The sequence below is a fragment of the Argiope bruennichi genome, chromosome 8, assembly GCF_947563725.1.
Source record: "Argiope bruennichi chromosome 8, qqArgBrue1.1, whole genome shotgun sequence".
NCBI classification, from domain to species: Eukaryota; Metazoa; Arthropoda; class Arachnida; order Araneae; family Araneidae; genus Argiope; species Argiope bruennichi.
The window spans coordinates 103,853,616-103,869,262 of NC_079158.1; the positions used below are offsets into that span (position 1 = coordinate 103,853,616).

Sequence of the window (15,647 nt, forward strand, 5' to 3'; positions counted from 1 at the left end):
ATAAGAAAAATATCTAGCAGTTTAACAATTAAGGGGGGGGGGGAGAAGCATGTATCTGTAAATGCCATATATTCCAAGAATATTTTAATTGAATACATCCAAGTGATTTTTTTAAAAAATTTCTTTATTCAAGTTTTCTAAATTTCTGGGGGAAAACAACAACATATTTTTAAAAAATATTGTGAGAGAATTAACATTTCCAAATTCTAAAAATTAAGATTTTAAAATAATACTGGTTTTATTGCCATGCGATTTTTGTCTAATCTTAAAAATTCTCATGTAATAATATTTTTTGTTATGTTAATAAGAACGAGCAACATTTATGATAATATAAATTTGATCGATAATATAGGTTTGGAAGTTTGTTTTGTTTTTGAATACTAGGCAATTTTAAACATGTTTATTTTTCATTCCAAATCAGAATTCAAAAGGAAAATATTCGTTCCTCCATTTTTGAATATAGAAATGTCATATAGTTTTGAATTATATAATTAAGTAGCATCGTTTTATAATTTTGGCTTTTATGTGGTGAATTATTTGATTAAGACGAAAATTTCAATTTTATCTTATTTCTGCTTTGCTCTTTCATATGAGTTTCTAAAATAATACATTGTGAAAACAGGTTATAAATGATGAATTTTTTTAATGTTTGCATATAATTTAGAAGTGAACATCTTAATATAAAAAGTTAAAATTTATTTAAATTTTAAAACCGTTTCAGATTTTTCATAAATTTACTGCTATAACATGAATTTTGACTAATATAAAAGAACCTTTTTAAAAATTCTTTTTTTATTGTGAAAATATAAATATTTATCCCCTTAAAAAATTATTTGTATTAATTTTGTTAAAAAAATATTTTAGAATTTTTCATTTTTCCTCTCCTCTACAAGTCATCCTAACATCGTAAGCACTGAAAACTGTTTCACATAGCATTTTGACCCTGAAACATTACATACAATAAATATACTTGCAAATTGAACAAATATCATATTTGAAAAAATAAATAGGTTAAATTTTAAGTAGTTTTAAATACTGATATATTCCAAGGAGAATAAAAGACAGTAAACCCACATTTTTATAGATTAAAGAAAATTGGTTCATGCTATAATTTTTATATACTGTCATAAATAAACAATTAGATATCTTTGCTTATATAACTGTTTATATTCTCATCTTCCCGCCTATTTTTAATAACTAATATGATGCTTAAGTTGTTCCTCTAATTTCCAGAGTGCTATTTCTCACTTATAAAGACACAAAATAAGATGTCAAAGATGTCAGCATTATATGTATAATGCTTTTCTAATGATTAAAAATAAACCTTTTATCCTAAATTAATTTAAATCAATAATTAAAAAAATCAATCCAAAATCAAAGAAATTGCAATTTAAATGCATTCCTATTAATTAAACCATTTTAAAATAATAAACATTATTGTATAGTAATGCAATAAAAATTAAAATTTAAGAATACATCAATGGGAAGAAGGAAAGAAAAATAATTAATAAAAGACATGCAGACATAATTGAATGTTTAAAATCACACAGTAACACATAAAACATAGATATGAAAAATGAGAAACACTTTAAACAACAATAGAGGGATTGCTGAAATTGGTCTTTTTTGAAATCTTAATTTTTCATGAAGGTGAAATAAATTTGAAAAAGAAAATATAACAATTTTTTTACAAGGAAACATCAAAAGGGGAGAGATTAATTATTCCATGAATCATCAAAGACACAGATAGCTACATTTAAAGCAAGCAAAATATAATTCCCATTGTTATACATAAAAAAGAGCATGCAAAAAAGTTTATAAAAAAAGGGAGGGGAATAAATTGATGGAAAGTGAAGAAGGTCATATTGTTTGTATTTACAAACAATTAGAAACATATTAAAAGGAATATATGTTTCATTAACAACCAAAATTGTAAAAAAAGAAAATTTTACCCAAACTAGCAAAGGAATTAATGCATTACTACAATAATGCATTGAATAAACATGAATGGAATGGAACAAATGTATACTGTAAGTGATTGCATTTTGTTTAGAGCATTTTTGCTGCTAAAATGGCAAAAATTCTAACTTCAATTAGAAACAAATATTTATTATAAATTAACATACTGAATAGATGAATAAGAAATGAAACAATTGAAAGTTTGATATCTGCCTTGAAATTCTGAGAAGGAATGTAAGAAAAAAATTTGTTTGTGCCTCAGTAATGAAGTAATAACTGTCTTATTAATTCAATATTTGAATAAATAATAGAATTTAAAAAGAAAGGAAGGATATTAAAGCACTATTTCAAATTAAGGTATTTCGTCAAAGAAAAATTTTCGACAGAAAAGACATTTTTATTTTAAACGAAGCATTGCTATTTCCTTCCAAGTATTTATATTCCTAAATAATACCTTTTTTTCCCCTTTTAAATCTAGCATAAGAATTGTCTCATCTAGAGGTTCAAAGGGATAACTAATATTTGATTTAACCCACAACAGAGAAAAATTTCATCTTTTTGATTTAATTTCATCTTATCTGAAAGCAATTTGAATCAAATAAAGCTAAACTTTCAAATAATAGCTTGGGTTGATATGCTTATGCTTAAGAAATGAAAATCATGAGAGATGAGATTCAAATATCAAAGCTATGATACTAAAAGTAAATTGGAATTGATAGTCTAAATATAAAATGAATATTTAAAAATAGTAAATGATTTGTATTGTGTTTTGTATATAACTTTTTTTTTGTTTTGCTTTAGGATTATAATATTTTAATAAATAGAATTTTACATTTTTTAAAATTCATTTGATATAGATTAATTTTTCTACAGTATATAATTTGCATAAAAAAATTTAACGACAGAGAATCAATTATGAAAAGTATTTATGCTGTTGCAATATTGAATATTCATTAATAATTATTTTTTAATATTTGGATTTCCTGAACATAAGAGTTTGTGCAGCAATTTCAAAATATTATCTTTTCCTTAAAAATAGATAAAAGTTCAATAAATTTAGCTGATTTCAGGAACTTAAGTGAATAATGCCATTTAATAAATTTTTAAAGCTGTTTATTCATAAAATAAAAAGATACAATTACGTATTGCAATATTTGTTTATAAAAGGACATATAAAAAGTGATTCCAAAAATATTTTAACATGTGTACGTGACATTATACAAGAAAAAAAGGGGTTGGAAAGCTTAAAAATTATTATTATTATTTTTTTCCCCCAAAATTTTTAGACATGAAAAAATAAAAAAAGGTGACAGATGTGAGGTATATTCATTGTGTAACTTAATTCCAGAACTAAACACACTTATAATAATGAAAGAATATGAAACAAAAATAAGTGTAAAAAATGTCTGGAATATTTAAAGGATCATCATGTAAGGAACACAAAGCATGCGAACAAAACATTAGAATAAAATTGAAAGTAAGATGCAAGATAAAAATGGAAAGATGGGAAACAACATGAGCCAATTCTTATTAGAAATACCTTCGATGAGATTGAAATTTTCTTGTAATATGTCCACTACCATCGCATCCAGGGACTGGGCAGCTATGTGGGGAATGGTAGCTATTAGCAGGTAATTACTGCAAGCAATTACAAAGGCAGCTTTACCTTAATTTTTACCCCTTTCTTAGTATTTTTTTGTGCATTTGTGCAAAAATTTAATAATTTCCAAGCAAAAGAAAAGAATCTTAACACTTCTCAAAATTATTAAAGGATGAAAAACAAAAACATACACTTACAATATTTTATTTTTTTATTCAGTAAAGAAAGTATCAAAATTTTTTCAAAAAATGTTAAAAACTTTTAATATACATAACATTTGCTGCATGTAATGCATCAAGTTGGTAAGAAATTTCAAATTCTTATGAAATTAATAGTCTTGTTGATTGGTGTGATTTAATACAAAATATGTCAGCCTGATTTTGATGGTAAATAATCAGAAATTTAAACTATATTTGCAATATAGATTTAAATTAATCAAATATTGTAATAATTTATATAACTTCATACAATAATGCAATATAGAAAAGATGAAATTTAAAAGATTTGATGCTACTTAGAATTTATTTCATTAAAAAACTTCGATACTTCATTTATTGAATTAAAAAAATGTGAATGCATATCTTTGTTATTTTTTAATGATTTTTTTAAAGTGCAAAGATACTTTTTGGAGACCCTATATCATAACATAAACTGCTTTGATAATGTATATTTGATAGAACCAAACATTTCTTGTCATACATCTACAAAGAGAAGTTAAATTTGTAGTACCTGGATTATATAATTATAAATTTCATGTTCGACAGGCTTACAAAATAATTTAAAAATTTCTAAATCAATACACAGATTATTAATAACAAAATAATAAATAAATATAAAAAACAACAAAGTTTTTTTCTATTACATTTAAATATATTTAAAATTTATTAAAAAGTTTCAGAGCAAAGAAAACAAATATTTTTTTTTTTTTTTTTTTTTTTATCAATAACCCAAATTTTGAGTTTTAACATTTAATAAAATAAACAACCTATCAATACAAAATCATATTTCATTCAACCAGTTTCTTTTTTCAACAAAAGGACATTAAATATTTAAGATCATATAAGACAAATGTAATAATTTGTACTTGCTTTCTTAGAAATATTTATCTGTAAGTAAGAAAGGAAGTTGATTCTGGCTGTAGAACTCATTAAATAATTGATTTAGAATAACCCATAAAATGCTTTCTGGCAAAAATGAATCCATTTTAAAAATAATAAATAATTGGCTTCTGAAAACTCCAGAAGCCATTTCAATAATTTGATGCTGACAGAATCAAAATAAAAAATTAAAATACACAAAACTGAAATCTGTTAACATTCTGGTAATAAGAAAATTCAAGGAACCATAGAAAAATACAAATTACTGAAGAATTCTAATTAATTATTAGGGGAATTTCACTGTATTTTTCATATTTTACATGATGGAGCTTTTTTCAAGTTGAAATATAATTAATCTTATTGAGGAAAGTATTTATTTTTCTATTAAAATTTTTTTAACTATTTTGTTCAATTTCTTTTTTATTTCTAGACATTTTTAAATATTATATAGTTTATTTTTTCTTGTACAACAAATCAATTTTATAAATTATTGTACTACTTTTTACTTTATGGAAGATAAACATTAAAATAGCACGTTTAATCTTAAAGTCAATATTTAGTTAGAAAGTTACAGAAAGAAGATATATATTTAAAAAAAAAATTAAAACTATCATAAAAATTAAACAAATAATTAGAGCTTTATAGATTACTTTGCATATAAGAGGAATGATTCTCAAATTCTAAGATACAGCAAATTTATTTTAAATGCTTCTTATTTGAGATTTTTTTTTTGTCAGAAAAAAGGAATAAAGAATCAGTTAAAATTAATTTTATTCATTAAAAAGTTTTAATGAAATGTTCGAAATCAAGATACGTATTTTAGATAAGGTATTTAAATTTAGTTATTATGTATTTTTAATAACTACTTTTTAATTATTATGTACTTAAATTTAGAATGTTTAGTATTTTTTTAAATGAAAATTCATGCCCATGATCCCTTTCCTGCACACAAATGCAGGATGAGAATCTGTTGTTTTAAAAATACCTGATTTAATATATTATTCTATAAATCAATTTATATATATAATACAATTACATCTAATCCATCTATTTAATAAATGTATCATTAGCAGCAATGTGCAAAATAAAAGTACAGAACATAACATAAAAGCACACTAAAGTAAATATATATGCAGGAAGTGGGGAATTTTTTTTTTTTTTTTTTTCATTTTAAGTTGAAATATTCATTACAAATTTTTACTTTATTCAAATACTTTATTATTTATTAACAATGGATAATGGAAAAGAGCATAATATAATGAATAATTTAAAAATAATGAATTCAAAATTTTGATTACTTTAAGATAAAATGAAGGGGAAAAAAATTAAGATTATTTATTTTCTAATCAATTATAATAGAATGCGATAAAGCAATAAGTATTTAAACTTCAAAGTTTCTATTCATAGAAGTAGATGCATGACAAGAATTTCTAACTTCCTTTCAAAAGTTTTTATACACTTCCAACATTCAAAAAAATACAAAGAACAATTAATGCAAATTCAAGCTTAACAATTCACAACTCTTATATATTTTAAGCACATTAATTATTCAGAATGAACTAAAGTAACTTAAATGTTGAGAGTACGTAAAATCAGCAGAAGTTGTGAATATTGATAAAACACCAAAAGAATCCTACGATCACTCTACTTTTTACACAGTCATCATACAAAACAATTATAACCATTTAGGGAAGGAAAACAGTTATGATATAAGTATTCATTTGACAGAAATGCAGTATTTGAAAACTATAAACATCTAACAGGAACATCAACAAAAACAAATGAACACAGAAAATCATATTCGAAACATACAAGCAAATGAAAGATTAATATATTTTATTCTCCCTTGCTATTATATAATGAGGTACTTTTGGCAACAAGTTTTAAGAATGAATAAAATAAAGATTTATAAAAAATATTTGCCAAGTTATATAATGTGAAGGAAAACAAAATGAATAATTACACGTTAGAACAAAATATTCATTTGAGATTACCCTTATGATTCATTTTTTAATATTCAATTCCACTGAATGGATAAGAGAGGAGAAAAAAAAAAAAAAAAACTGTTTCGCAAAAATGTTTTGCGAAAATTAATTAGGGCATTTCAATTCATACAGAGGAATGATTCAAATTATGAAAAAAAAATTATGCACTATATAAAATTAATTTTTTTAGTAACCATTTACTAAGTATAAAACGATCTGCCTTTATAACAGTATTTCAACAGAAAACAAAAACTTAAAAGTAAACAAACAAACGGCAAAACAAGAATGTAGCCAAAACAAAAATAGTTTTGTGGGAAAAAAAAAAAAAAAAAAAAAAAGACTGTTTTCAAATGTACTCTTTTTTTCTCTTTACATTTTATGAAATTTTGCCTAAATATTTTTCTGAAAAATATTTTAAAAGTTGTGCGAAATTCTGCTTCTATGAATTAGAATTTTATTTCTATGAATACATAAATGTTTCAGGAAATGTCTTCAAGGCTTTCTTCTGCGCTCGAAATATTTTGAAATTATTATGAAAATTCTGAAGGAAAGTTTCTGTATACTAGCACTCAATTAAAAGAAATTGGCATTAAAAGAAATTGAGCGTAAATGCTTTATTAGGAAAAAGATTGTCATACAATTATACTATATACGTCATACAGAGGTAATAAGTCAAATGGTAAAAGTAAAGAGAAAAAATCTTATTAAATGAAAAATAAAAGAAAAAATATTACTAAATTTTTCTAAAGGTAATTCAGCGAATAACATTATATTCTTTATTTGTATCTCCGTTAAGGACATCATGCGATATATATTTTTTGAAAGGGGGGGGGGGGTAAAATTAAACCATCGCCCTATTTTAAAAACCTATTTTTCACCACTATTTTTTAATGTCTTATTTGAAAACCTGCATTCTTATATTTTCAAAACTGTTTTTATTTCATCCCTACGATAATTAGAAATGAAATTAAAAGCTTTTTTAATAGAACTTAACAGCTGAAAATGAAACTGTAAACAATACTATAAAGAAGCGGGTTTTTTTTCCTTTTCTTTTTTTGTACCATTTATTAGACATTCTTTAAAAAAATTATATATTATATATTATTTTGTTAAGGGTATTGTTGAAAATCCAGTTAATCCTGAATCCCTGAAATATCATGGTATCCCTCTGATACAGTAATTTCTGACAATAAACGCATGGAAAAAATTAAATAGAACTGCAGGTAAATATGAATAGATAAAAATATCTCCATGTCAGTTAGTATGTATTTTCAAATGAAATGGCGGAAGAAATATAAAAAATTCCGGTATCATCTTCATAGCTGATCAAAAAAGTTACTCATTAGACACAAGACAATGACAAAGAAAAAATATTTTTAATTATGAATTTAAAAAAAGGAATTGCTCTAGAAAAACGAAGTTATAAACTATAAATTTAAGAAGTTTTAAAGAAAAATCATTTCTTCATCTCACTCAAAAATAAAAATATAAACTTTAAACTCGTTTTTCTCGAAATGTGGTTTTTTGATGAATTTTTTTATTTTTTAAACATGCTTATTAAAATACTATTTAAAATAGCAATCTGAAATTTCGAATACAGTTTGTTTATAGTATTGTCTGGGAATTAAATCAAAATATAAGTACAATGGTAATAGTTATATAGCTTTTAATTTTTTAAAAAAAATGCCAAAATTCCAAAATATTTGTGATTTTGCACTGAGATTATTCAAAATTGTAATTTACAACAATTTTGAATCATTACATTTCTTTAATCATTGGATCATTACTTTTCTTTAAATCTCTAGCCAACAAATCAATGAATATATATTATAAAGAATACACAATTCGGCCATTTGTTTTTGATCGAGAGTATTAAAAAAAAATCTTACATTAGCTAAAAAAAAAAAAAAAAAAAACACCCATGTTTTTTGAAATATTTGAAGAAAATGTTTTAATTATAAGTTTTTACTTACGACATATTTCGTTTTTACATAAAAGTCATAAAAAAAAAAAAAAAAAAGAAAAAAAAGAAGCTTCAAATCTCATAATTAAAAAAAAAAACAAAAAAAAAAACGTCATCTGAATGTAGTCGAATGCTTTAATAATACTTAAAACAAATTAATTGATTGTTACAATCAATTAAACGAAGCAATTTTAAATGCTGTATGTTGAAAATAAATTCATTGATTTCGACTACATATTTCTATATCCTAAAGCCTTTGTAATTAAAATAAAAATAATAAAAGATACTGGAATCTGTTTTCTTAAATTGTTAATTTTAATTTGAAATAATAGAAACATTGGGAAATATATTTAACTTTGTCAATGAGAAAGCCTTTTTTTTTTTTTTTTGCACTTTTGAATAAAAATAATAACAGAAAGTTGTAAAAACTAACGTGAAAGTCCATTTCCTCTCCTATGATTATTTCTTTTGTTATTATTAACAGGATTTTCACATGAAACTGTTTTAACTAGTACATTAAAATTTTTTAATAAAATGATTTCATTAATTTTTTACAGTAGAAAAACTTAATATTAATAATTTTTAAAATCAATAATTACATCTTACCACCTCAAAAAAACTTATAGAAAATATCAAATTGTTTAAAAAATGCTTCATTTTTGTTTAAAACACAACACATTAAATATAAAATAGGAATCTGAAATTTGACAGACTTAAAAAACAAGCAGTAAGATAATTTTTCTAAAAAATTATGCTAACATTTGAATAAAACATATCTTAAATAAATATGTTATAAAAATTTAAGCAAATTTTGATGAGTAGATTCCATTGATATCTTTTTAATTTTAATTTTTTATTTTTATTTTGACTGAATGAAATTTGACTTAGGTACTTAATACATGCACATATTATTTTTATTCAGTTTTTTCCCAATTTTTTGTGTGAGATTAAAATGTTTGATTGCCTAATTTGAAAGACTGTGTAGTTTTTATAATATAAAGAACTTAAAGAGGGAGGGAGAATGTATAGTTTTCTTTGCTTTAAACATGTTCAAGTCAGAATAGGGGAGAAAACTGCTCACATTTCTTCTTAAATCATAAGATTACTCAAAACTTTCAGTGGAAAATTTTACTTTATTGATGGAAATATTTTGTATGCAAACTAGAATTTAAATCATATTTAAAAAATTGCTGCTTTTAATATATCCATTCGCTTTATACGGGATATGTAAATGCAAATTACATTACACGTTTCCATGAAATAATTTGTAATTTATGCAATGCTTGGAAACATTTTTAATAGTTTGTCATTAAATGAAAGTATAAAAGGAATTTATACATTAGCTGTATAATAAAACAAACTTTCATGCTTTATGTGAATGAAATGCATCTAAGCTTTTGCATAGTGATTAAAGTCAACAGAAACTTAACTGAAAAATTTCGCAATACATTAAAAGCATCTTTTACCAGAAAAAATAATCTGTTTCGACATTTTTCTTATCTATGTTTGATAGCGATAAATAAATGAAATCAATCACCATCAAATTGTAATTAATGCATTTTTTCTATAAAAATATACACGGAATTTTATATTTCAGACAGCTTTTAAGTATGAATAAATTTATATTATAAAAAAAATTAAATTCAATTGCACACTCACGAATTTGCAGTCATAACTCAGAGTTCCTATTTCTACTGTTCATATAACTTGCAAGTCGTATATTCTATGAGTATAAGATATTTCTACATTCCCACCACGATGTTCGATACTTTGAAGGCCTCACAAAACCGTGAGGCATTCAAAGAAATAAATATCATATCATATAAATATTCTAGAGTATCAATACATACATGTATACAATATCATAAAAAATATTGTAGAGTAACTTTTACTAATAGGGGGATTAAAGAAAACATTAAAAAAACTGGCCAAATTAAAATTTTTATAGCAAGTTAGTTCACTTATAAGCTGTCTGAGTTGATGCTTGATAAGTTAAAAAAAAAGTCCTGAAACTTACCGTAATGGTTCACTTTCCATCTTTTCTGAAGGCATAGATTTCTTTGTTTTATTTGCACGTGGACATCCAGATCGACTTCTGTGCGATGAATAATTTCCTGTGATATGTCCAGAACCGTCACATCCTGGAGTTGGACACCTATTAAAAAAACAATACAAGGAAAAAAAATTATGAAATATTCATGTTTTTCCTTTAATAGGATGATCTTATCAATATTATTAAATAGAAATTTCTTTAAAGTCTTAAAATCTTGAAAGAATAAAGAATGCAATAAATTTATTAAGAAATTAATTTAATTTCAGAAATTAATACTGATTCATTGATAGCATTTACAAAATTTTAAAGATAATGCATTTGCTTTGCTATAATTTCTTTCAAATAATTAAAGCAAATTTTTATTTCTTCAACAGTTTTTTTTTTAGATATCAACATAAAAATTTGTATCATTACATGTATATCTTTTATTTCATGATACTTAATTTTATACAAAAAATGCTACTAGAATTAAAAAAAAAATCCTACAAAAATATGGTTCTCTTTCAACAAATTTGTGAAAGTTTTCACTGAATTGTAAATCAGCAGTTCTTGATTTATGAAGCACGTATCGTTGATTCTTTTATATTATGATAAAACAAAAACTAATCAATAAATACTTCATATTTTTGTCAGTTAAATAAAACTGTTACTTTGAGCACTTAAGAAAGGTTCTACTTTATTAATAAAAATTAAATGTTAAACTGAGGGATGCTTAATTCTGTAATTTACGAAATACTCTCAAACAAAGCACAATTCCAATTTTAAATGAATTTGATATAATTACGAAATTTGTATCTTATTATATATAAAAATCAATACATACAAGAATTTCTTATTGCAAGTTTTTAAATGATCACAACCATGCAAAAATGATAAAGCGATGATAAAATTACATGATAAACAAACATTTTGGAAAATTTAAATTTCTTATATAATGCATATTATTAGCGGACTCTTATTATAGTTTTTTCACTTTTTTTTTTAATAATAAAAAGAAAAAATATATAAATTTCGATAGAAAAGAATTAACATAATTGTAAAGATAAAAAATACTCAAAAATAGTAGGATGATCAAAATAAGAATAAAAATATATCAAGAACACTAACGATATAATATTACAAAAATACATTAATCGTAAATAAAATCTGCAATATTTAAAATATAAATGACATACTTGCGTTGGGATCTTCTTAAACTAAGCATGGTAATTAATATAAAATAATAAATTATGCTGAATAATATAGATTTCTTCACGAGGTTAAATATCTAACGGTTTTCAAACAACGTGTTCTGACATGCACGAAAAAAATGGTAATGTGCAGTTCCTGCTGATCACCTTCAATTGGCAACTAAACCAGTTCAAGCAACCCCCCCCCCCGATTCCCCTCTTACCGCATCTGTTGAAATAGTGATGAATTGGCTTTTTTTATTAGAAAAATGCCATAAATAATTTGGGAATAAGTATAAAAGTAATAATAAATCATTGGATCTAATGTAATGGATATATATAACTATTATTGCTACATTTTGACACCAAATTTTTACCGGCTGCTCCAGTTTTCGTATTTTATATAACAACTACCATTACCGATTTCTTTATTAAAATGTTTTGTAAACAACTTATAACTTTTGTAAACAACTTTCTTATAAAATTATTTACGTTTATAAATATAATTGAATGAACTGATTTCGTATATCAAGTTAGCTGATAAGTCGCCAAATATATCGCAGTTTCTATTGGCGCTTGTTTATCGCTCTTCGCCTCTCACAGAATAAGTATTGAGATTACAGCGCCATCTGTTGGAGATATTATTATGTACAAAATAAAAATAAATAAATAAAAATATTTTGAGGAAAACACATCTTTTCAAAGATGCTTTCAAATATATTTTGATTTAACTTTCATTAAATAAGAAACCAGATAAAATAAAATAAGGGACCATTTATAAGTCTTAATTTATGAGTATTCATATAATTCAGGAGCTATAAAATAAACCACCACGTCTGTAATGTTGAGTTGTGTACAAGAAGTCTGATTCTAATGAATTTGCAAATATCCATCGAACATACTATATTTAAATTTACTTCTTAAATATTCACATAGAACAACACTTCTAAGTACAAGAACTTACGTGAATGGCAAAAATGGCAACGGCAACAAATGCATTTTTCGGAGTTCCGCAATGTCTGAATTTTTTACTAACACTTCCACCTTTTAATTTGGAAGAGGATAATTTGATTCACAATCAAAATAATGTAATTTGATCAATTTAATTGAAGAGATTAATACGTTCTTAAAAATTTTCATGGAGAATAATTACTAATATTTTAAATTATTAATAATAATTTTTTTTGGGGGGGTGAATAAAGAAGTTTAATTAGAACTAACAGAGATCCTGTAATAAAAATTGACGGAATTTTTGGAAAACAATGCATTTAGTTCATCAGTCATTAAGGCCTAACAGGGAACAATTTAAAAATTGTTGCTGTACAGGTGGATTGCTTCTCCTTTCATTTCAAGAAAGGAAAGCTTTACAAGCATAACATAACTTTCAATTTCTTCGAACTGAGAATAACAAGATCGTATATTAGTTAAGGCAGAAGTTTCTTGCGAATCTAGCTTAGTAATCGAAGAACTTTTCTGAGGTTCTTCGAGAAATAAATGAATTCTGAAATAAATTCCATCTTGAGGTAATTGGACAAGATTTTTTACTTATCATATTAGGAAGCCTCAGCTATACGCATCTATTGTTTATTTTGAAAAGCTTGTAACTTATTCATATAACGGTTGATGTAGAGCCCCAGAATTGGGACCCATACACTATTACTAATCTTGTTATGGAATGTGTAGAGCAGAAAATTGAATCTATTCTGTAGCTTATTTCACGAGAAATTACGATGTTGAGTATGAACAAGAATGCTTTTAAATTACTTTGAAGTTTGTTTTGAATTTTTACAAATTTTTATTGATAAATCTGAAAGAAATGAAACTAAAAATGTTTAATTAGTGAATGCAAGTGATTTGACTAAAATAATTGAAATCATATTCATTGTTATTTTAAATATTAAATCGTGTGATTTCCTTCGATTATTGAAAATTAAAATTACTGATTGATTAATTAAAAAATATTAAAGATTCTATTCATTTTCTGCTTAGTTCAAGAGAAGAGTTTGAAAGTGAAGTTCCAGTACTTAAAAAAAAACAAAAAAAACTACTGATTACCAGTTTTTTAAAATTATCGGGACATAAATGGCATTGTGATGTCATGGACCTGGATTTCATCAGGAAGGTTTGTTTAGAAAACGAGCAAGGTAGATGTAAAGCTATTAAAATAACATCTCTTTAATGCATATCAAGAAACTGAAAGAAACAAATAATTTGTGGGGAGAATTATGAACATCAAGTTATATATAAGAGAATTAAAGGAAATAAAAACAACTAACCCTGCCAGCGAATTTGCATTATAAGAATATTACACACGAAAATAATAATAATAATAAAAAAAAAACTTGTGACATTGATTTGTTTTTATCTCTAAATGAAAATAGTTTAAACTTTTGAATGAAATCACGCTAACATCAGAAAAAATTGTACAACTGGCACACTATCTGTAAATCATGGCATGCACGTTTCGAAAAACATTCAATCAAATTTAACTCTAGTTATTTTTGAATCGCAAGTAGTCACTAAGAAAAAATTAAATTAATTTTTAGTTAAAAACCAATTGAACCTCTTTTACACTTTTAACATACGGAGTATTTTATTATACAAAAACCGTTTTTACTCTATTTAATTAAAAAAATGCTTTTGAATGATATCAATATTATTACCCTAATTTTAATAAATTATAAAAATATTTTTGTTTATACTTTACAACTATATTTTTCATTGTTTTAAAATCACCATTTTCCACAAAATTCGAAGATTAAAAATGTATCAAAGCCAGTTCCAAAAAATTATTGTCATTCCTCACTACAAGTTTAATCAAGTTTATTACATTTACTTTTTAAATGCTGCCATTTTTTAAAAAGAAATTCTCGCATATAACTATTGTGGGCGGAGTATGAATTTAGTTTCATTTTCTCATAGCTTTAGCTTCATTTTGCACTCTTTTAATTGTAAATATAATATATTATCAAAAGTACTCAGTAATTTATATTTTACATCTAATAATTTAATTTTCAAAAACAAGCTATGAAAAATGAAGAATGCAATTAAAATGCCGACCATCAATCATTTTGCTGGGCGCTTTTATAAAGAAATATCTTTTCCTTAAAATTTTACAGTCATACAAATTGGAACTTCTAATTATTTTTCCTTTTCTACCTTTGGTAAATGTTTTAAATTGGATGAATTTTCAAAACGTTTGGTCATGCGATCGATTAAATAAAAGAAAAGGAGTCTGCAACTGGCAGTTACTTATCTATATTTATAAAAGGAAATGTTTATGTGTGTGCATGTGTTTTTTGCGGGAACAAGATAAATTTGCCGCATTTAAATCATAAAATTTGGCACACAAGAAATTGTAATACTGATTCAATGCGTATCGAAAGTTGCATTTTAAAATTCAATGTAAAAATTTTATTTAATCTTTTGCTTTGTTTTAGATGATTTCTCACATATTGCTGGTAACAACATTTCTAATAATTGCGAAAATGAAAACATTGATGAGAACAAATAACTGTCATTCTAAAAAATTATCCCCTGTTTTGCTTAATTTACTAAATTTTGAGATTTTTTTTTAAAAGAAGAAAGTCACTTTTTCAGAAAAATCTTAAGAATAAATATTAAAATTCTTACATTGACATTTAATTCCGTGACTTCTTTTTTAATCTTTTGTTATGTTATAAATGATTTTCTCAAATATTGCCCGTAGTAACGTTTCTAATGATTATAAAAAAATGCTAAAGAGAATAAATAACTGTCATTCTAAAATTTTTATCGTACTTTTAGCTTAATTTAGTGAATTTTGAATTTTTTTTAAAGAA

The 15,647-nt window shown here is 24.2% G+C and overlaps 1 protein-coding gene across 3 annotated transcripts in view; it reads right to left on the reverse strand.

The window, feature by feature from the left end:
* LOC129981726 (myelin transcription factor 1-like protein) overlaps nt 1-15,647 on the reverse strand; it is a 145,308-nt gene that overhangs the window by 11,092 nt on the left and 118,569 nt on the right. For 2 of the 3 annotated variants that reach the window (XM_056092684.1, XM_056092682.1), the window contains 2 exons: nt 10,622-10,759; nt 3,500-3,562 (listed from right to left, as the gene is read on the reverse strand). In XM_056092684.1, coding sequence (XP_055948659.1) covers nt 3,500-3,562; nt 10,622-10,759 — 201 coding nt within the window. The remainder of the gene's footprint in view (nt 1-3,499; nt 3,563-10,621; nt 10,760-15,647) is intronic. The other variant, XM_056092683.1, reaches the window with a different exon arrangement.